Source organism: Bipolaris maydis (assembly GCF_028858645.1).
Source record: "Bipolaris maydis strain C4 unplaced genomic scaffold PSV08scaffold_5, whole genome shotgun sequence".
Taxonomy (NCBI): Eukaryota; Fungi; Ascomycota; class Dothideomycetes; order Pleosporales; family Pleosporaceae; genus Bipolaris; species Bipolaris maydis.
This window is the reverse complement of record NW_027093861.1, coordinates 1,036,366-1,058,449: the sequence shown is the minus strand read 5'-3', so window position 1 is coordinate 1,058,449 and position 22,084 is coordinate 1,036,366. Positions and strand designations below refer to the sequence as shown.

General features: G+C 51.9%; 8 protein-coding genes and 1 non-coding gene across 9 annotated transcripts; 5 read left to right on the top strand and 4 right to left on the bottom strand.

The window, feature by feature from the left end:
- Nucleotides 1-1,237: 1,237 nt before the first annotated feature.
- Nucleotides 1,238-5,037, top strand: PSV08DRAFT_388381 (copper amine oxidase; the record flags this gene model as incomplete). The annotated part of the gene is made up of 6 exons (XM_014226742.2): nt 1,238-1,573; nt 1,626-1,743; nt 1,792-3,042; nt 3,101-3,489; nt 3,909-4,419; nt 4,472-5,037. 6 exons carry the CDS (start codon nt 1,238-1,240, stop codon nt 5,035-5,037), a joined length of 3,171 nt encoding a protein of 1,056 aa, XP_014082217.1.
- A 406-nt stretch (nt 5,038-5,443) lies between these two features.
- On the top strand, nt 5,444-6,088 carry PSV08DRAFT_400901 (uncharacterized protein; the record flags this gene model as incomplete). The annotated part of the gene is made up of 1 exon (XM_014226743.1): nt 5,444-6,088. The coding sequence occupies one exon, from the start codon at nt 5,444-5,446 to the stop codon at nt 6,050-6,052; it is 609 nt and encodes a 202-aa protein (XP_014082218.1). The 3' UTR covers nt 6,053-6,088.
- Nucleotides 6,089-6,231: 143 nt separating this feature from the next.
- Nucleotides 6,232-7,761, bottom strand: PSV08DRAFT_287532 (uncharacterized protein). The gene is made up of 3 exons (XM_014226744.2): nt 7,546-7,761; nt 7,202-7,488; nt 6,232-7,135 (listed from the first exon to the last, which is right to left on the bottom strand). The coding sequence occupies exons 1-3, from the start codon at nt 7,693-7,695 to the stop codon at nt 6,613-6,615; spliced, it is 960 nt and encodes a 319-aa protein (XP_014082219.1). The 5' UTR covers nt 7,696-7,761; the 3' UTR covers nt 6,232-6,612.
- A 2,164-nt stretch (nt 7,762-9,925) lies between these two features.
- PSV08DRAFT_408917 (glutathione S-transferase) lies at nt 9,926-10,931 on the top strand (the record flags this gene model as incomplete). Its single annotated transcript, XM_014226745.1, has 3 exons — nt 9,926-10,244; nt 10,296-10,801; nt 10,854-10,931. The coding sequence occupies 3 exons, from the start codon at nt 9,926-9,928 to the stop codon at nt 10,929-10,931; spliced, it is 903 nt and encodes a 300-aa protein (XP_014082220.1).
- A 1,753-nt stretch (nt 10,932-12,684) lies between these two features.
- Nucleotides 12,685-14,180, top strand: PSV08DRAFT_199966 (histone-fold-containing protein). Its single transcript, XM_014226746.2, has 4 exons — nt 12,685-12,848; nt 12,914-12,927; nt 12,988-13,044; nt 13,105-14,180. The coding sequence occupies exons 1-4, from the start codon at nt 12,725-12,727 to the stop codon at nt 13,846-13,848; spliced, it is 939 nt and encodes a 312-aa protein (XP_014082221.1). The 5' UTR covers nt 12,685-12,724; the 3' UTR covers nt 13,849-14,180.
- PSV08DRAFT_350196 (uncharacterized protein) lies at nt 14,141-16,499 on the bottom strand (the record flags this gene model as incomplete). The annotated part of the gene is made up of 9 exons (XM_014226747.1): nt 14,141-14,159; nt 15,254-15,547; nt 15,618-15,718; nt 15,774-15,933; nt 15,987-16,009; nt 16,060-16,130; nt 16,182-16,218; nt 16,272-16,297; nt 16,352-16,499. The coding sequence occupies 9 exons, from the start codon at nt 16,497-16,499 to the stop codon at nt 14,141-14,143; spliced, it is 879 nt and encodes a 292-aa protein (XP_014082222.1).
- A 1,100-nt stretch (nt 16,500-17,599) lies between these two features.
- Nucleotides 17,600-19,456, top strand: PSV08DRAFT_199964 (uncharacterized protein). The gene is made up of 2 exons (XM_014226748.1): nt 17,600-17,909; nt 17,962-19,456. Exons 1-2 carry the CDS (start codon nt 17,665-17,667, stop codon nt 19,397-19,399), a joined length of 1,683 nt encoding a protein of 560 aa, XP_014082223.1. The 5' UTR covers nt 17,600-17,664; the 3' UTR covers nt 19,400-19,456.
- Nucleotides 19,457-19,704: 248 nt separating this feature from the next.
- PSV08DRAFT_t20 lies at nt 19,705-19,830 on the bottom strand. Its single transcript has one exon. It is a non-coding gene; the product is annotated as a tRNA-Ala (tRNA).
- A 597-nt stretch (nt 19,831-20,427) lies between these two features.
- On the bottom strand, nt 20,428-21,258 carry PSV08DRAFT_287494 (uncharacterized protein). Its single transcript, XM_014226750.2, has one exon. It carries the CDS (start codon nt 21,236-21,238, stop codon nt 20,651-20,653), a length of 588 nt encoding a protein of 195 aa, XP_014082225.2. The 5' UTR covers nt 21,239-21,258; the 3' UTR covers nt 20,428-20,650.
- Nucleotides 21,259-22,084: the final 826 nt, after the last annotated feature.

Below are 22,084 nucleotides of genomic sequence, written 5' to 3'. Positions count from 1 at the left end.
TTATGTTCCTCATGGTAGACCGGGGCCTGATGTCAGAGTAAGTCGCTGGTGAAGCGTTAGTACCCAATCGGCTAACCTGCTTGTCAAGATGCTAGTAGAGGCTGAGCTTCAATGTTACTCAACATTCGCTAGCACAATGTTCATTGGACGCATTGTGGATGTCGCAAACGCGTGACGTTCTGCCAGAGAAAACTGTTGCTATCGTTAGTGTCAAATTCCAACTTTCGCTGTTCCCTTGTTCGCTGTCATCGAAAGGGACTTGTGCAGCTTGCCGTGCATCCACTCTTGACCTTGGTTACCGGTATATCCCTTTGAGTAAGGAGTACCCTTTTTGTTTGGATCATGTTGATATCCTTTGTGCTATTCAGCATGCAAGGGGCGTTGGTTTCGAGGACAGCTAACGCCATTATGTTGATCCAGCCCCATTTCGAAACGGCTTTCAAGCCAGAGTGTGCAGAGAGAATGTATAAAAAGTTAAGCAATCGACGAAGATTTAGAAATGAAGTTTTGTTAGGAACGGAGTACTATCGGGGCGTCTAGGCCGGTTTAATAATCACTTTGTGTATGCTTAGTTTATAGTATAAGTGCGTGTTCTCAAACAGTAGGCCAAGGAATATATCGCTTCATCCGAAAAAGTTGACTTGAATCATAGAGCCGTGTACAGTAGCTCTGTTGCGCTCTGAGAGTGCGCGGAATGGGTTCCGAAGGCTTGATGGTTGGGCTACACAATCCTCGCAACTCGGTGCGGAAATCCTTTCTGTTCTAAGGATGCCATTCGGCTGAGCAACTCTCGTATGTCGAGTCGTATTTGTGGTCGAAGATAACCTTGCGAGACTCATCAGGCAATCCGATAAAGACGACCGAGCAAGTGGCCGAAAACGGACGCTGGAATACACACTGTGCAGCGAGCCAGACTACGTACCTTGACATGGTTGTGCGTGGAGAAGTGGGGCAATCTAACCATGACGGGTGCGACAGTCCCGCTGCGCCTGCTTATCACGTCGATAACGAGATCGTGAACACTGGCTTTGACTGTTGAGATGCTTGCAGCTGGATTGCGAGACGATACGATTGGCGAGCAGCTGGTGGCTTCGATCGGCGTGTCTTGGAGCGATGCATTGCTTATTGCCCCACCCAATCCGTCCAGCCAACTGCTATAAGACGACCTCAAAGCTCATGAAGCTGTTGGCAACACCGACTGTTCACAACTCTCACAGCATCGTCAATCCACCAAGTCATGTCGCTCGACAGGTTGAAGCAGGCTGCCTCTCATATCACTGGCATTGGGGCCCCTCCCCATCCTTTCGACCCCCTCAGCGAATCGGAGATTGAACAGGCGGTTGCCATCATCCGCAAGGAGCACAACGATGTCTTCTTCAACGCCATCACATTGTGGGAGCCCCGCAAAGCAGAGATGATGAAGTGGCTCAAGGAGCCTGACCATACGCCGCGACCACATCGAGTTGCTGACGTTGTTTGCATTGGCCGCGGTAGCAAAGTGTTCGACGGGCAGGTGGATTTGACCGAGGGGAAGATTGTTAGCTGGGCATTGACTGATGACGTGCAACCACTGGTGAGACTGTGAGTTGATTTACAGATGCACAGTATGTTAACTGTATGTTCAGATTACCATGGAAGATCTGCAGATTGTGGAGACAGTCGTCCGAAAAGATCCCAAGGTCATCGAGCAATGCGGCATCATTGGCATTCCGCCAGAAGACATGCACAAAGTATATTGTGATCGTAGGTTCTCCTCGACTAAACTAGAAAGATCGTACTCACTCAAATTAGCATGGACCATTGGCTACGATGAGCGTTTTGGCACAAAAGTCCGTCTCCAGCAAGCACTCATGTACTACCGTCCCCACCCGGACGACAGTCAATACACCTATCCCCTTGATTTTTGCCCTATCTACAATGCCGACACCCAGGAAATCATTCACATTGATGTACCACCCGTCAGGCGGCCGCTTAACCGCGCGCCACCAAACAATTACCATGCCTCCGCTATCGAGGCTGAGGGTGGGTTCAAAACTGACCTGAAGCCTATCAACATTACACAACCCGAAGGAGTTTCTTTCAAAATGGACGGACGGTACATTAGCTGGGCCAATTGGAAGTTGCACATTGGCTTCAACTACCGCGAAGGCATAGTCCTGTCAAACATCACATTCAACGACAAGGGCACCGTTCGTGATACATTCTGGCGCCTCTCACTCGCCGAGATGGTCGTTCCATATGGAAATCCTGAACACCCGCACCAGCGCAAACACGCCTTCGATCTCGGCGAATACGGAGGTGGTTACATGACGAACTCGCTGAGTCTTGGATGTGACTGCAAGGGAGCGATTCACTACATGGATGCTGCCTTTGTCAATCGCGCCGGCCAACCAACGACCATCAAGAATGCCATCTGCATTCACGAGGAGGATGCAGGTATTCTATTCAAGCACACTGATTTCCGCGACGACAGCGTGACCGTAACCCGAGCGCGCAAGCTGATCATCTCGCACATCTTCACTGCTGCAAATTACGAGTACTGTGTATACTGGATTTTCCATCTGGACGGAACTATTCAGCTTGAGATCAAGCTCACGGGTATCTTGAATACGTATGCTATGCTTCCTGGCGAGGACCTCAAAGGCTGGGGCACAGAAGTGTATCCGGGTGTCAATGCACACAACCATCAGCATCTTTTCTGCATGCGTATTGATCCAAATATTGACGGACCAGAAAATACCGTCTTTATGGTCGATGCAGCACGAGGCGATGGAGAGGTTGGGAGCGCGGAGAACAAATATGGCAACGCCTTTTACGCAAAGAAGACGAAACTCAGTACCCCGGAGGAAGCAGCGACAGATTATAACGGCGCAACGAGCAGGACATGGGAAATGGCCAACACCAACAAATTGAACCCATACAGCAAGAAGCCAGTCTCCTATAAGCTGGTCAGTAGAGAGGTTCCGGAATTGCTACCGAAGCCTGGTAGTTTGGTATGGAAGAGAGCAGGCTTCGCAAGACATGCCGTGCATGTAACCAAGTGTAAGTTTCTTGGTAACTTACTCAAAACATGCGCCGGATACTGACAGATATTGCCTAGATGACGATAGCCAGATTCACCCAGCAGGACGCCATGTCCCTCAAACTTCTGGCGAGCCCTCGCAAGGAATTCCAGCCTGGATTAAAGCGAACCCAAACGAGAACCTCGACAACACTGACGTTGTCCTATGGCACACGTTTGGTATCACGCATTTCCCCTCTCCAGAGGATTTTCCCGTCATGCCGGCTGAGCCCATGACACTGCTATTGCGACCTCGCAACTTCTTTACCCGTAACCCATGCCTCGATATCCCACCTAGCTACTGCAGCGTACCAAGTGGGGTGAGGCAGGGCAATACGCTTGTAGATAAGCTGAGTCGAATGGCGTTTGGAGAAGAGAAGAAGACGGAGGCTCCACCAGCAACATGTTGCTCTGACCAGAAGTTTGGGGTAGGCATCTAAGATTGGAGCTCTGGGAGAGTTATGATAAGTGTATATGTAATGTTATAACGTGAAAGAAAAATATTCTACTACGGATTTGACATGTCTTGTGATAGTCTAGAGATAAGTATGATGTTTTCTCCGTGGCCCCCGTGGCCCAGCCTTGAGCATCGTGCCGATAGGCGTTGAATCACAGAATAATGTCTTGCCATGCTAGTTCAGCTCACAGGGAAGCCCTGATTGCATATCGCATGCCACAAGCTGCAAGTTGCATGGGCTGCGGGACGGGTAGCCATGCGCCGATGACGTCCCTGGTTCCGACGCCGGGCCCAAGCTTTCACCGAGTCCACCGCCGTCTTTTCCCCTCCATGCTCGCCAATGCGGACATGACAGTGAAAGATCTACGTCGACGCAATGATATAGCATAGGAACCCTTCATCTTGCATCCTACTTATCCAGCACCTTCAGCGTCGCCTCCTGTACCCGAGGATGTTCTGGGAGGAATCGCAAATCCAACACTCAAACCAGCAATGCCCCGCGCATTCCCACCAGTAGAGCAAGATGTTCACAGCAAACGATCAAGTGCGCCGCAAAGCGTCCTCTCCGCATCGGTGATCGAAAGTGTAGCAGGCTTCAGCGCTGGAGTTGTGTCCTGTCTCGCGGCGCATCCACTCGATCTCCTCAAAAATCGCCTCCAGCTCAATACCACCAGCAGATCGCGGCCCGGAGACTCGTTCCGCATACTGCGGAATGTAATCCAGGATGAAGGTGGCGTAAGAGCTTTATACAGGGGATTATGGCCAAACCTGCTAGGCAACAGTCTTGGATGGGGGCTGTATTTTCTTTTCTACGGAAACTTGAAAGAGCTGTTCCAGAGCCGACGACAAAAGGGTGAGCACCTTGGGAGCGCCGAGTTCTTCTCCGCAAGCATCATTGCTGGTACGTTTGGCTCTCACATAAGCTGTGAACGTAGGCTGACCACTTGTTCTAGGTCTACTCACCGGCGCTTGTACCAACCCCATCTGGGTAGTCAAGACCCGCATGCTTGAACGAGGTGCCAACCATCCTTCTGCATATAAGTCCATGGCTGTTGGACTTCGCCATGTATACGAGACGCGTGGACTGAAGGGCCTCTGGGCAGGCTTCTTGCCCTCTTCACTCGGTGTTCTACACGGTGCGGTTCAATTCAGCATCTACGAAAACATGAAGAAGAGAAGAGCCACACACATTGGCGGGCAAGACAAACTCAGCAACTGGGAATACGTGTACATGAGTGGTGGAAGTAAGCTGCTTGCCGGCGCCATTACGTATCCATACCAGCCTATTCGGGCGAGGCTGCAACAGTATAACGCCGCACAGAAATATAGTGGCTTACTGGATGTCTTGAGGAAAACGTATCGGAACGAGGGGTTCCTGGCGTTTTACAAGGGCGTCATCCCTAATACACTTCGCGTCATTCCGACTACGATTGTCACATTTCTGGTGTATGAGAATACGAAGTTGTACCTTCCCAAAGTCTTTGCGGACGATGAGCAGCAATTTCATGAAGAAGATTAGACATTACGACGAGCTGGGTTGGCGGGTTCGGTGCGGTTTTACAATTGTACTGTACTAGGTGCTACACTATACAAGTGGATGAAGTAGATGATGCCCTGGCATACATTGCTTACCAATAAATATTCCATTTGCATTCCATGTGTAGCAGTAGTGGAGAATACAATACGAACATGGATCAGCGCTAGACAATGCGATAGACGTAAGCAAATCCAAATACTCCAGACACGTGTTAGCGCGTCTTCTTATCGATAGAGGAATTGTTCCCCGGGCCAAACTGTCCTCATCGTCTCGGACTCCACACGCCCACCACTTGCGCAACTTGAAAGGCCACACCCCTCCTAACCGTACTCGTTTCCTTTACCAGGAGTTACAATTGCAAAAAAAAGAAGGCACCAAGACTCGCACCATGGAATCCCTTGAAACCTTCACCCTCCTCCCCCTCGAACTCGACCCCGCAACGCACTCCATCATCGCCCCCCAAAACACCAGCAACGTGGTGGAAAAAGAGCTCGAAGCGCTCAACAATCTGCACCGCAACCTTGTGCACGTCGAGACGCCGACGGGCACGCCTCCGCCCCCAGTCCCCGTCAACCCCAAGCGGTCCGCGCAAATCGGCAAGCTGCGCGAAAACGGCAACGCCGAGTTCCGCAAGGGCAACCACGATGCCGCCGCCAAAATGTACACGCTAGCCATCGACATGGCGCTTGCGCGTCCCGCCTGGGAGCCCTCTGGCCTGGTCCGCGAAGAAGTCTCGGGACTCCTGAGTAACCGCGCGCAAGCCAACATGGCGCAGCAGAAGTGGGCCGAGGGCGCGATAGACGCCGAGGCGTCGGTGGAGATGAAGAAGGTGGGCAATGCGAAGGCGTGGTGGAGGCGGGGCAAGTGTCTGCTGGAGATGGGCCGCCTCGAGGAGGCGGAGACGTGGGTGAAGCAGGGGTTGGAATTTGAGGCTACGGAACAGGATCTTGTGAGTTTGAAGGCGGAGATTGAGAGGAAGATTAGGGCGAAGGCTTAGATGTGTTTGTGTGTGTGTGTGTGTGTGTGTGTGTGTGTAGTTATAGGGTTGTGGAGAGAGAGGCATTGCTGGGCGTTTGGAGTGAGTAGATGGGTTCCTTCTTTTTTTTCTACGGTGCATGTATTTGTTGTATGATGCTTATACACCGGTGATTGTTGTTGTTTTGTTCATTTCGACTTGCGTTATACAATACAATTCACACGGTAATTCACAACTTCAGACAAAAAGTCCCTTGCGCGTACAGAAGATACAGATCTATTTCTTGAAGCGCAAAATGCCGGGGAGGAGGAAAACAAAAGAGAGAGGGCAGAGAGACATCGCTAAATCGCATACACATAACCCATCAAAAGGAGCGAAACCTCCATGCAACGAAAGCCTTAATCCCGTATCTCCTAGATCTCCCTCGTCGCCAGAAACACAGATGCTCCCCCTTCCTAAAAAAGAATCCAAATCGCTAAACAATGCCTCATAAACCAAAGATCCGCTGAGAGAAAAAGATATCTGTTAAATGTCCCTTTTTTAAACTTGTTCCAGGATGCAAGTAAAACAAGATGCAATTGTTACACCCGTTCCGGACCGCCGCTGAAACTATACCCGCTCCCCGTATGACTAGGCTGTCTATCTATTCCACTGAGGCCCGTGAATGGCGCGAGACCCGGCGCAGTCTGGCTCCTGTACTCTTCATACCCACTCGGGCTAAGTGCATCGGCGCCAGCAACAACACTGGGACCTCTGCTGTGGGTGCTATAATCCGCATATGGGGGCGCAGTTCGTCCGGCGCCCCAGCTAAGTGGGCGACCGGGATGGCGTCCTTCGTCTGTTTCGGTGGAGTGGAGCAGGGCGTATTCGTCTTCTTGCTGGTTGCCGCCGTGTTCGGTGCGCTGGTCGAGCGAGTCGGAGGAGTTGCGGCCGTGGGCGGTTTCGATTTCGGTGGACCAGGCGGCGTCTTTGGGGTTGTTGTAGGCGGAGTCGCCTGAGGCGTAGTGCGGGTTTGAGGATGAGGATTGGTAGGGCATTTCACCTTCGCGGAGGAACTTGTGCAGGTAGTAGGCGGAGATGCCAGTGGTAAGGGCGAAGAAGAGGCTGGTGGGGGGTGTCAGTCCGGGTGGGGAATGTGTGGGAGCTGGTGCTGCTGCTACTGCTACTTACAAGACCATGACACCTACGCCGACAGCTGCCTTGCTGACCTTGCACTTTGCCTCGTCACCGTAGATGAACGTTGTGCAGTTGCGCTTGTCATCTGGGATCTTGGCCTTTGCGGCGCCTTCCTTGATGCCCTCGGAGTTCCACATTGCGACTGAAACAAAGGCGGCAAACCAGAGAATTGTATACAGGACGTCGACGGCGAGGAAGGCATAGGCCGAGGCAAACTTTTGGGCGCGGGACCACATGGGAACCATTGTGAGGTAAATAATGGCTGGTATGGAAAGGAAGCACTGTTTTGGGGTATTGTTAGGTCGGGTCTCAGAGGTGGTGTGTCGAGTCCAACTGACCATTACGAAAAAGTATCTAGTAGCTCCTCCGATGTCTCCATCTTTGGTCATGACGGCTATGGTCAAGCATGCTGCGACAAAGACGAATACAGCCTGGAAACAGTGTGCTACGACCTTGCATTTCTGGATATACGACTGTGGTATCCGCATCTTGTGGTATGTGTAGGGTGTGGGTGGTGGAAGCTACTACAAACGTCTGTCGCTGGAACTATCGCCGTCGCCCTTTGCTCGAGGAGGGAGAGGAGGCCAGGCTGTAAACACTGCAGACTGTAAACACAACAGGACTAAGCAAGTCAGCCCTGTAGCGGCGAAATACGTGGGTACGGCGATCGGAACGGCCGGCGGTGGGAGCCGAGTAGTTGCGAGCGGCCTTGTCGTGGGTGGCCGTTCTGGACCAAACGGTGCACCGAAGCGGTAGGAAATCGGGCAGGCAAGAAACGATGAGGATGGATGTAAAGACTGTGGTCAGGAGTCGGCGTGCAGAGCGAGGGGCAGTGACAGGAGATTGGAATTGCGAGGCTCTGGTTGTGAGACACATGCAAAGTCTCAGCCTCAGCTTGGGGGATCCACCACTGTTGCCAGGCGCGTCCCCACTACGCGACGTCTGCCGACTACGGCTACAGATGCAGGGTTGCTGTCTAACCGGGCAACGCACCTTTTGGTTGCGTTGCTTGCCTTGGGCCCGCCGCCATCAAGCCCTATTAATAGCATGCGAGAGAGCGAGCCGCTCACACTCTCGATGGACAAAAAGAAAAGGCCGTTGCTGGCCGTGGGTGCGATGACGCTGCCATGACGACGACGGCCGGAGATGGGCCACATGTTCCTGCAGAGACAGCAGAGAGGGCCGCCGCCGCATTTTGGGCACATGCACATGGTCTGGTGAACGCTGCTTTTGCTTTTGCCCATCTCGACCATGCTCTAGCAGAGTGTCGACGAGATCAGCGGTGAGTGGGTAGGGTAGGTGGATGGGCAGGCGGGCGAGGCGCATGTGGCGCACGCCAGTCGGCCCATCAGACACGGGACGACGCTGCCTCAGCACCGCCACAGCGCAGCCGTGGCATTGCCTCTCTGCTATTTATTACCACAGCATCAGCTCAAGCAAGCTGCAGCCCAAGCCGTCGCACATCTCATCAGCGACCATGGTCATCGTCATCATTGGTTGAGATGACTTTCGATACAACAACAACAACAACACTTGGCACCACAGCGTTGAATCAGTCAAGCCTGGGTCTGGATCTGGGCCTGAACCAAACGTCTTTCGCGCCGCCTACAATCTCCTCGAGCTAGGCAAGCAGGCCACTCTCCGCCGGCTCCCACTATTGTCTGCAAGCGAGGCTGGAATCTCTGCCAAATCCACGCACAAATCCCGCCCCTGATATCTCACCTTGTCATGTATGAGCTCAGACATTCAACAATCCTTTTTCAGTGCAGCAAAAGGGACTGTGTGCTATCGACTGGCGTCACTGTCATCATGCTGTCCAACTGCATGCCTGGCTCGCCCACCCCAGTCGCGTCGTGATCCGACGTCAACCTCTGCATGTGCGATGACTGACGGAAATTGCTATCGGCATCTATTTAGGAGGCGCACAAGGAAGAAACTCATGCGCCCTTCAGCCTGATGCCCTGGTGATTAGTTGGCATGCTTTTGCTGCCTAGATTTCTTTCGGAAAATGCGCATCGGCTCGCGCGAACAAGATGCGCTGTGTACCACGGGTTCCGCGACATTGCACAGCTCATCAAGTCTGCTGCAGCGCCGGTAGCATGTGTCCTGAAAGAGCGAGGAGAGCCAACCACTCAACAAACAAAGTCGTGGCAGGACAAAGTCACGCGAGTATGTAAGCGTGTGTGTGCGTGCACATGCAATGCAGGAAGACGGTCCGTCAGTATGAAAACGAAGCCCGACAAAACCCACGGTTCCAGCTCGTCTCGGTTCAGGCCACCCCTGACATTCCCCCTCCACCCACGTGGCTCGGCACCATTACGGACAGCGGATTCTAGAGACAATCGTCCACCACAGACTACCCGTGACGTTTTGTGAACGCCATCAGAAAGGCTACAACAACGTCTCAGTCAATACGAAGCTCTACAATCACGTCTACCGTACCCGGGCATCTACCTGGCACCTTTCCCCACTTGAAAACGTAGCCCCTCACGCGCAGTAGCTCATACTAATCATTAATCCCCTTGCAGACCAAAACCATTTTATGTTTTGTAATCATTAATTCGATGCGAGAAAAATGTGCCAATACCTCAGCAGAGCGTCGCCTTGTATTTTACTTGTTCCCCCAGGGCATGTTCAAATTTTCTCCTAATCTCTGATCAAAACATCAAGGCCTACCATTTCGTGACTGGAGCAGACTTCTCTCACACTCGCAGCCAGATGACTTCCAGTTTCCGCAACATTATTCCCTCAGATCGCTTCCCTGTGGAAAGGGGCCGTTATGTCTTGTACGTCAACTACGTCTGCCCCTGGGCCCACCGATCCATCATCATCCATGTGCTGAAGAAGCTCCAAGACATTGTTGAGCTGGTCGAAGTAGATGCTCGGCATTCAGTCCACGGCTGGTCCTTTTCAGGGCAAACCGGACCAAGCGAAGACCCTATATACGGCGTCAAGACCTTAAAAGAAATCTATCAAAAGGCAGATCCTCATTATGACGGGAGAGTAACTGTCCCCCTGTTGTGGGACAAGCAGCATGGTAACCCGGCTTTGACACTACAACCAATGGCTCCAGTCTGATCATGCCCAGGCACTGCCGTCAACAACGAAATCACGGATATCACTCGCATGCTAATCGACGGCTTTGATTCTCTCCTGCCGCCCGAGCAACGTGAGGCAAACAAAGGCATTTCAGCCTTCAGACCATCACACCTCGTTCCTGAAATCGACGCTCTCAACTCCTGGATCTACGACACGGTAAACAATGGCGTTTACAAGATTGGGTTTGCTACATCTGTGCAATCGTACAATGAGCACCTAAGACAGCTCTTCGAGACCTTGGATCGTCTTGAAATCTATCTTTCACAACCCAAGCACCATCCCTATCTTTTCGGACAGAACATTACCGAGTCGGATATCTATCTTTTTACGACACTGATACGATTCGACGTGGCGTATTACCCCTACTTCAAGTGCAATCTGAGAATGATTCGCCGCGACTATCCCTGCCTGCATACTTGGTTGAGGCGGTTGTATTGGAATACCGGCCCGGAAACTTGCGGTGGTGTGTTTAGATCTAGCACAAATTTTGACATGGTAGGTCGCGGTTCTTCACATGAGAATGCGATGAAAACTGAGATTACAACAGATTGCCAGAGGATACAGTTCCGCGGTTGGAAGAAGTGCCGACCCAAAAGTAGTTGTTCCACCAATAATGCCGTTATGAATTTTTGTTGCTTCTTTCAATGTTCAAACACTGTTTCTGTGTGAGGGTTTCGCATAACTTTCCAGTCCCTACAAAGAGTTGTCATTTTTACATATCACCCCTATCTTTGTACGACATTTGTTCGCGACCAACTCGGACAATTTTTTTTTCTCATTTCTTTGAACGATAGCTTTTCCTTGTCGTCTTGAGAGACATGAAGCTGTTGCGTAGTGATTATGTCCACTGAGCGAAATGTATTCCTCAGGTACTCATTCTATAAGCAGACTCGTTCTGCGGCAAAGGTCTCATACCGAACACTACCCACAGTCAAAGTCAGGCGCGATATCTTAAATTCTCAAATTAAGCTTTTATCGGGTTTGGCTCGCAGTGCCTCGCTCAAGGTTCTAAGAAGCCAGTTTCCACTACATGGAAAAAAGTCCCGTAGCGTCACAAAGCGACACCTCCCAACCCTATACCAATCGTGATATTCCCTCTTCGGCCCCTCGCAATTCCCCAATCTTCCCTCTTCCCTACTTCAACTATAATACAAAACCAGCAGTACTCATGAATAACATACCCACATACCCCACTCTCCCCCGATTGGCCATGGTAAACATATCCGTGTGCCTGCTATCGCCCAGGATCTGCAACTGAATCGCTATAACAACCCTATATGTGTCCGTGCTTGACAGCAAACGAGCCCTGTCCCTGTAACATATCCGCCTATCATACAACGTTCAACGTGTTATCATGTCATGAGAGTATGCACTCGAAACATTGCAATAATGGATATGCGATATCGACGTTGGGCAGAAAGAACAAAGAAAGGCACTAATGGCTAATTGGCAGGTTAAAGTGCAATGGTCTGTATCTGCGTTATCGAAATCTTTTTTTTTTTTTTTTGCAATGGAGAGATTTCTGCTCGTGGTGTTGGTTTTGCTGGGCTATCGGGTAAACAGTTCCTTGAGTGCACGAATTAAACCCCAAAGCTACGATTTCAACAGCCAACCAGCAATGCAAAAGTCCTACTCGAGGAAAAAAAATATCATCATGTACTTGCTACAGTAAATAAAGAAGAGGGGATATCAAAGCCCAATACAACCGTACAAACCTCATCCTACTGCTCGCAAATTTTCATTTTCCCATCCCAAAACACATTACCCATCTTCTATCGCGTGTGGGTAAAACATAACCACGCTACAATCAACCGCACGGTAGATAACTATCTAAAACGACTCCAAAATATTGCTATAGTGTACCAAGGTAGAGCTTTAAAGTATTGAATATTATTTAGCATCGGCAACTATGCGCAAAAAGCCCCGATTTTGTGGTGATTTTTGGTATTATTGCATCGCGGTTGATGGGGCGGCCCATTTTCCAGCTATTTTGGTTCCGCGAGAGCCCGTGTAACAGCACTCTAGTTACGACGAAGGTAGTAGCATAGCGAACTATGGTTGCGATGAATGCAGCAGAATAGCGAACTATGGTTGCGATGAAGGCAGCAGAATAGCGGACTATGGTTGCGATAAGACAATGAACTACTATGGTTGTAACAAGAACACATTGCACAAAGCGCTCCTGTGCCTATATATTCGCCATATCGTCTCATCTCATCGAAACTATCTACTATACTTGCTTCGTGATTATTTACTTATTAGAGAAGAGTGATACCGAAGTGTCTGGGCGCGTTGCCTAATCCCTTCTCGGGCGGTGAGCAGAGTCCAGGCGCTTTAGACAACACTCGCCCCAGAAAACAGGCATTCGCGTCTTCCCCGCGCCACCTCTCTGCACCTTTGCGCAACCCAGCCCACGCCATGGATCAAGTCAACCTCCAGGGCCACGGCCAGCAGAAGATGCGCCCGGCCACTGCTGCGCCCCGCAAGTACGACGGCCAGCAGGGCAACCCGCTCTACGACCCTGCTAATGGCGGTCACTATGGTACGTCGATGCAGCTCCAGCCGGCGCATTCCCCGTTGACCGCTTGTGCTAACACAATCCTCCAGGCGCATCCGCAGCTGTATGTCTTCTTGCACCTCTATAGCTCTCCCGAGTTTCCCGTCGCTGATATTTGGTCCAGATTGCCGCGCAAAACCAAGCTCCAGACCCGCAGCTCTTCACCGGTTCCTGGCAGAATGTACGCACCCAACGCCCAAACGCCTACGGCGCCCGGCGTCTCCGTAGCTAACACTTGTAGGTGAACCAAGGCCTCACGGGAAACTACCGCGACATCCTCAACACGTACTGGCAGCAACAAGTAACGAAGCTCGAGACGGACGAACATGACTACAAGCTGCACCAGCTCCCACTCGCCCGCATCAAGAAGGTCATGAAGGCAGATCCCGAGGTCAAGATGATCTCTGCCGAAGCGCCCATCCTATTTGCCAAGGGATGCGACATCTTCATCACCGAACTCACGATGCGTGCGTGGATCCACGCCGAGGAGAACAAACGTCGTACTCTGCAGCGCTCCGACATTGCCTCGGCACTGTCCAAGTCGGACATGTTTGACTTTCTTATCGATATCGTCCCTCGTGAAGAGGCGCATCCACACAAGAGGAGCGCGGGCCAAAACGCGGCCGTGCAATCGTCGGCTGCAGTGGTTCCCCCCGGCGGCATGCCTCAGCCTGTGCACGCCCAGCACCCAATGGCTCCTCCCGACTACGGCATGAACCAACACCTTGCCCAGCAAGAGGACTACCGACAATCATCCATGTACCCAGGACCTGTGCAGGGCGACCCGAGCGTGTATGCGCAGCAGGGCATGTTTGATCCCAACGCGTATGGCCCATACGGCGCCATGGGGCAGCAGCCTCAGATGTATGCAGTTGGCCAGCGCGGGCCAGATCCCAATGCCGGCGACCCACAGGGATTTGGTCGGTATGGCGAGGCTGACGCTGATGATGATGCTCAGGGCGAGCGCGTGGACGCGGACAACTAGTGCTTGGCCGAGCCTCTGGCCCTTAGTGATGGCTGGGCGTAACGCTTGCACGACGGAGTGCGCTGTTGTGCGCTGTTGTTAGATTGATCTTGGATATGGCGTTTAGGTACGATGTTTGGGCACACGGCCGCGGAATAGCTAGAGCGCTTGACTTTTTTTTCTCTATCTGTTTGCTATAGCGTATTATTGTAGGGGGCTGCGCTCTAACAGCTTAGGCAGCGAGGCCTCGGTCTATCCTGGTACCTGTACGGAAGTCGCTCCCAAAAGTTCTCGCCAGGCCAGAGGAGCTCGGTTAGAAGTTCTTGCTAGCGCTATGACAATCAGTTCGATATATTCTTGGCGCTAATCTGGTGGTTTTTTTTTTAGCTAACTGTGATAAAGCTGTAGATAGCTAAGGGCCTGTTCGGTTGCGCGGTTGCGTTTTGCGTTTTGCGTTTTTGTTACCAGATTTGGGCTAAATTTTTGAAGACGATACTGTGCTCGGTAAAGCGTAACCTAAATCTGGCAATAAAAACGCAAAACGCAAAACGCAACCGCGCAACCGAACAGGCCCTAATACACTATATAGAAGTCGCTTCTAAAGGTTCTCGCTAGGCTTAGTTAACTCGTAGAATCTAGATACTACGCTAAGCTTAGCTCTACTGGAAGCCCTCCCTAATATTATAACAAAGCTACCCTATAGGTCTAAGGTTCGATTCTAGAGAGCTGCTAGAGCTACTAGAGGCTAGAGCTCTCACCTACCTATCTATCTACCTGTCCTATTAGAACCTCAGCTCACACGCTAGCGTAGGGGCCCGCAGTACTTAAGGCTTATTCTTAACTAGCGTGGACGCTCGGCGTTAAGAGAGGAGTGATATTACGGTGCGAGTCCATATACTATGAACGTAAGCTTAAGCATCAGCTACGCAGACAACAAAGGAGCTTTGTTGTCTTATGCCTGCCTTTTGGCAGCGTGGTAGGCGCGTGTAGCTGCGTGCTCGGCTCCGCTAGGAGCCCTCCCTGACATGTGGCTTGCTATTCTTTCTCAAGATAATTGATCTGATACGCTATATAGCAAATAGAGAGAAAAAGGTCAAGCGATAGAGACTTAGGTATTATCTATATGCTGTAAATTTTATATACGACAATATACAATAAAGGTAGAAGGTCTACGATAGTTGTCGCCCCCCCCCCATTTTCATAACCAACTCCATCTCCAACCAGTCCCCACGCCTCTCTCTACCTCCCCGTCCCAACCGGCCTCGACTCAACTCTAACCTCCGTCTTCATCGCAATCCCTCCCTCCCTCCCCCAAATCGCCTCTTCACTCCCCCTATCCCCCTCCCCCTCCTCCCCCCCGTGCACCCCACTCCCCAACGGCACAGACCCCTGCCTCGCAGACCCTTTGGTCGACCTCAACGCATACAGCGCCTTCCCGCGCGAGCTCCTCTCCGAGCTCTTCACCGTCTTATCCACGAAAAACGTAAACAGCGGCGCGAGCGTCGGGATCGATGCCACGATGACGCCGAGGTTGTTTTCGATGCTCGACCACATTATGACGCCCGAGGAGTCGAGGTAGTTTGACAGAGAGCGGATGGTTTGGATGCGGATTACTTGGATGATGGTGATGAAGGTGCCGAGGGCGAGGAGGCCGAGGAGGACGATTTTTTTGCGGTTTTGGATGCGGGAGGCGAGGAGGACGGGGAAGGGGAGGAACATGCTGTTAGGGTGTTAGTGGGCGGAGTTTTTTTTTTTCAATTGAAGGATGGGGAGGAAAGGAGAGGACTTACACTGTGACGTCAAAGGTTATGGTTAGGGAGGAAGTGGTAGTGTAGATGGGGACGGCGGGGAGACAGGTGCCGGTTATGGTGCGGTCCCATTGCATGGCGATCTAGAAGGGGGAGGTAAGTAGGGAGTTTAGAGGAGGATGGAGGAGAGGGACGTACTGGGTGGCATAGGTTGAGTTGGATGATGAGGAAGGCAAGGTGGAAGAGAATGCAGAGCACTATGACTACGATTGTTGCAGTGCGTGCGGCGCCCTTGGGCATGAAGCGGAGGTAGGTTAACATTAGACTGATTTTGAAGGACATTATGCTTGTTATGTAGCTGATGGTGTCGTTAGTTATTGGCCTGATGGTAGGTAGCATTTGTATACTTACAATGGCGCGCCGATGTATTGCAGCTGTGTTGGTTAGCGAAGAACCCACAAAGTACAGTGAGGCGTTTACTTACCAGTCCGAAATTGAAGATATTTTCATTCGGCATGTCGCTGACATTTTTCAGTCCAAGTCCCCATTTTGTCTCTGGTCAACGCTGTCAGTCATGGCACTGTGCAATCTGTAAGGTTGACTTACGCAGGATGGTGACAACAGCGAAACCGCAACACGCTACCTGTTACCTATCAGACCCAGTCCCATGGTAGACACCCGATGGATATTGCGTACCCAGCTAAAGGCCAAAACATAGTCATCTGTCGATCTTTACCGTTAGCCATGACCAGCAAGCTCAAGTCTGTCATACGTACCCGCTCCGATCGTCTTGATCATCCACCCTCGGACGTAGAACCGAAGTGACAAGACCAACAGCGATGCCACTGTGAATACAATAGCCACAATGGTAATGTGCGAACCACTATTAACCGCGCTCTCAGGAGTATTATAGGCCCAGCCCATCGTGAAAAAATACACGTTCTGTACGTCGATACTCTGCACACCTCTCGGTGGGAATCCGCCTCAACATAAGAGCCGGCAATACGCTTTGACTAGTTGTTTCGAACAATACCCCCACGGCCTATAGCACTGCACGACAAGGGCTTCATGCTCCTACGGATCGTGAAATGTCCGCCAGCGGCAAGCTTTGACATGGGAAGCCGGGGAGCCCAACTGCTACTACAGACTACACATGCAGAAGCAGACCACTTTGACTGGATATTACGACGAGAGTCTCACCGAGCCCTGTTCGTCATAGCACAAAAACCTTAACCGCATCTGGGCCCCTCGATATCGACATGTCATCGCTACTATGCCCATTTGCAGAGGATTCCTCCTCGCGAGCCTAAGAGACGCTTATCAAACAAAGGCCTGTTCAGGATAGTAACATGTACCGTGCACGCAAAGGTAACTACGACGGGCGGTGGTGCGAAACCCGGATAACCTCGCCTTCCTTTTGTGCCGCTAAAGCCACACACTACTTATAAGACCTGAGTTAACCAAGCGGCGCACTTACAAAATGGGAAGTCGCTCCTAGGGCTGATGCGGCCTGGAACGAACAACGAGCACGTTCTCCTCGATGTGTCCTACATATTCGCCTAGAGAAAATAAAAAGGCGCCGACCCGTCCGTTAGTACACGGGCCGGGGGTGGCGGCTAAGCCAATAGCTTGATGCGGTTAAGGTATGCACAAGTCCCTGAATGTCTTTTCGGCGCAATTATTTGGCATGGGTGGTTGCATTAACCCTGCGGGATTGCTGTCACGCCAGGAGAACCACGGGTTTGGTGCGGATGTTGGATATGCCGGGGAGCTTTGCTCATAGGATTCCGAATCCTCATGGAATGAGGCTCTTTACTTGGAAGAATCCCGGGGTTGGGTTCAGAGAAGGGTGCTGGCTTCTTTAACAACGGCCGGCACACGTGGTGATGGCTGCGGGTAAAAGGGCCCACACCGCCCGACACTGTACTAACTCAATGCCGTGCTACGGCCATGCTTAGTCCTGGGTCTCGCCAGAGACTAAGGCCTCCAGGGCTTGTAGGTCTTTTTCTTATATTGAGCTGGCTGCTGTGCAGCACTCGTGTTGATCGGCACCCCCACGGCACCCTCTGTTCAATACTAGCCTTTCAAGATGCGGTTCCTAAGCTTCGCCCTCGCGATCGATGGCCTTGCATCTGCCTACAGTGTTGTCGCCAGTTGCAAGACGTTCCCTGGTGACAGTAACTGGCCATCGCAGCCCGACTGGACTGCTTTCAACAGAACCGTGGGCGGACGACTCGTTGCAACTGTGCCCCTTGGAGCACCATGTCACGGATCAGCTTTCGACAGCGCAAAGTGCGAGAGTCTGAAGAGCCAATGGCAGACGGAGATGATCCAGTATGCAATCTCACACCATGTTTCAAGAATACTCGCACTTACTCCAGTCCAGTTATGAGTCTTCCTCTTCAGTCATGGCGCCGTTCTTCGCAAACCAGAGCTGCGATCCGTTTCAGCCCCGTGACCGCCCGTGTGAGTTGGGTAACTATGTTCGGTATGCTGTGAATGCCTCGGGTCCTCTGGACATCCAGCGCGCAGTAGACTATGCCACGCAGAGGAACATTCGTCTAGTTATCCGTAACACTGGCCATGACTACCTCGGCCGCTCTACCGGCGCAGGGGCTTTGGCAGTGTGGACTCATTACCTCAAGAGCATCGTTCATGTCCCCACCTACCAGAGTGTCGAATACACTGGCCCAGCTTTTAAGATTGGTGCTGGTGTCCAGGGATTCGAATTGATGGCTGCTGCCCGGGACCTTGGACTAGTCACTGTTGGAGGTGAATGTGCCACTGTCGGTGTCGCAGGTGGCTACACCCAAGGTGGAGGGCACTCAGCAGTGAGCACCAGCTTTGGCCTTGCCGCCGATAATGCTCTCGAATTCCAAGTCGTGACCGCTGGCGCTAAGCTTGTCAACGCCAGCCCACGTGAGAACCCAGACCTGTACTGGGCACTCAAGGGCGGCGGTGGCAGCACCTACGGCATCGTCGTCTCTATGACCGTGAAGGCCTACAAGGAAGCCGTCTTCGGTGGTGCCTCGCTCTCGTTCTTCGCCAAAGACATGAGCAAAGACACCTTCTACAGCGGCATCCAAGCCTTCCACGAGGAGCTCCCCAGCATGGTCGACGCTGGCGCCATGGTAGTCCATTATTTCACCACGGGCTTCTTCTCCATTTCGCCACTCAGCGCTTACAACAAGACCGAAGATCAGGTCAAGACCATTATGGCCCCCTTCGTCGCAAAACTTACCTCTCTCAATGTCACCCACACTGTCTCCTACTCGGCCTTCAACACCTACTATGAGCACTACGATAAGTACTTTGGACCCCTTCCCCTTGGCAACATCCAAGTCGGCATCGCTCAATACGGCGCGCGTCTCATCCCCCGCGCTGTCGTCGCCAGCATCGCTCCCACATGGCAAGCCGTCATCGAGAAGGGCGTAACATGGATCGGTGTGGGCACCAACGTCGCACCTTTTGGTTCCGACAAGACCACCTCTGTTCACCCCGCGTGGCGCAAAGCCATCGTCCATGCTACACTTACCCTTCCATGGAACTTCACCGCGCCATGGTCTGAAGCCTTTGAGGTCCAGAACAAGATAACCAACGAAATCATGCCACTGGTTGAGAAGGCGACCCCGGGCAGTGGCTCGTATGTAAACGAGGCGGATTTCCGTCAGCCCAACTTCCAGGACACGTTCTGGGGAGCCAATTACCAGAAGTTGCTGGGCATCAAGAAGAAGTGGGATCCCCAGAACTTGTTTTATGCCACCGTGGGCGTGGGCAGTGAGGCGTGGTCTGTTCAGACTGATGGGCGCATGTGTCGTGCGTGAGAGGGGACCCAGTCGAGTTTAGTATAAGATGCATTTAATATTAATAGTGTTTCAAGTCCTTCTGTAAATCTTCGAATACATGGTCATGTGACCGAAAAGTGCCTACCTCTCGACGCGAGCGCGTATACAAACTAGCAAGCGCAGGAGACTTACCCGGCATTCCCGCCAATAAGAGTGTCATACGCACGTGCCGCCCTCATCCTCCGAAAAAATCTCCGCCCAGCCCCGACTACCCTAACCACAACGAAAACCACCAAGACAGTGGTGCACTGGCAAAAAAGTACGTTGGCAAAAAAAAGGAAAGATGGACTCGCGGGGAATCGAACCTAATGTAGATGTTAATAAGCGAAGATCGTATGAGATGATTGGGAAGCATTTACCCCGGACCACTCCCATGCTAAGGGAGTATTATACCACTAAACCACAAGCCCAATCAATGGTGAATTGAACAGAAACGGTGGTTTCTTATTCGATGGAAGATTTGATCGTCAGATGCTTTATATTCCTACAATGCAAGAACGCCTCACACGAGAGTACTGAACGGACTGGATTCCATCGCTTCGCAGCGTCGGCCCAACCCAATCGAAGCGAGCAAACCCTGCTGACTCGCGGGCCGAGCTACCATCTGCACACTAGCAGCCGTGCTACTGCGCAGCTTCCTGACTAAGATTAGACAGCGACGCATTCGCGCAGTAGGCTTCGGACAGATGTCACTCTGGCGATGCGCCATGTCCTATTGATTCTGTGTCCCTGACTTGTTGGTTTGCGCCCCAAAGCCGCTGCCGTTACTGAAAATATTCGGTAGAGCGGACATGTGCCGGACGTGGGCGGTGTTTTACCCTGCATTAGTGTAAGTGGTGGATGGGAAGCGCAGTGGCTCAGACTAAGCGGTGCTCCACGCCCCAATAGAGATGGAACGCGCAATGAGAAATCCCCACCTCCTGTACTGCTTGGGATCACGGGGTTTTGATAGTGTATTGGGCGGAGGGTGCCGTGTCGTTGCGTGGCGAGCGGGTGCGTGTACTTGGGGAATGGCGTGGATCTGACGCTGAGTAGAGGCCAAGGCACGGTCGAGTGTAGGCGAAATTACTGGGGCATCTTGAATGAGTTTGATTATTGTATTTGCCCAAGGCTTCCACCAAGGCTTCTGCTTAGGTCTTGTGGAGTGGCCATTTCAATCTCACAACGGGACGTGTTCGCGCGTAGTCGAGACAACTCCTTGAGACACTTACGAAGCAAAGCATGATGATCTCAAGATTTGGTTCCGAGTTTGCGGGGATGTCCTTTCGGTTCCGGTGTGGTTGAGCGCTGCGGGCCGTGGCCAGTTGATCTAGACTCAAGTTCCTTCTCACGCTTCTCCAACGTCTTTTCCCTCTGTTTCAACTCAGCTTCTCTACGGTCCAGGTCAGCCTCGCGCTGATTTAGCCTCTTCGTGCGCTCGTCCATCTCTCCTTCGTTATGTGTGTCTGACCCCTGCTTGCCTTGAGTTGGCTTGTTCTTCGTATTGTCATTGCCGTCCGCATCTGGCACTCGATCGCTGCCACCGGTCGGCCTAGAATTCAGTTTGCGTGGCTTTTTACGAACTCCAGGACCGTCCGCATGGGCCAAGCCTTGGTGCGGCTGCTGGTCTGATGTGCCGTCCTTAGACTCCAGCACCGATTCACTACCGGTTGCCTGTGCACCCGCTTTGGCTGCATCCGAGACATCCTCTTGTTTTGGAAGCATGCCCTTTGCATTCTGCAGCCACCCTTCATCCAGCTGGCCTCCACCGCCCTCGCTTTTAAACTTCTCGAGCTCCTCGGTACCAGGCGTCTCTTCGTCTTTGGCCTGGCCGACCATCTTTTCCAATGTCCTCTTTTGCTCCTCGCTTGCTGCCCACTCTGGTAGAAAGCTCGTAAGTTTTTTCATACCTTTCCCTGCTACTTTACCCATATTCACGAAAGGTCCATGAATCGCCCCTGTAACGCCACCTATACCAGCCCCCAGTCCACCCAGCAGCGTCGATGAAATACCTCCAACTAAGGTCCCACTGATTGCCCCTAAAGTTGCTCCTGGTGCAACACCAAGACCTGTACCCATAGCCATGCCCTGAAATGCGCCTGAGCGTAGGTACTTTGCTGTCTTTCCAAATGACTCGGCCTCAATCTCGGCATTTGTAGCTTCTGCCGTTAATTTCTCTCGCTCTTCAGGATCGCCGGCTGCTGCAGCCGCATCCTTCAATTCTTTGGCCTTCTTCTGAGCTGCAAGGGCAGCGTTGGCGGCTTTCCCTGATTCCTGGCGGACTTCTTCATCGGAAACAGTAGGTTTGTTGGTTTTCTTATCCTCCTCAGCCTTCTGATCCCCATCCCTGTTCAGCTTTTTTGGAGGCATCGTGTGAGTTGTGCCTCTTCAAAATCCGTATTATTTTGCAGCTCTGCTGTTAAAGAGAGGTCGCATATTGAAGTACGTCATCGACGCTAGCATGGCGCTAAAGTGCTGAGGATCCAAGAATGCATACATTCAAACGTTTAATCAATGACGAACTAAGCGCGTTTTACCTATAGTATCAATACAGATATCTAGATATCGTTATTCGTCATTGCGATTTTAGTTGAAAAAAGTGCAGCAATAGATCGCTACTGCACTATGCCACGTGATTACCCATGCAACTTGCTTTGAGCCAATGCAATCATTTTCACGATGATG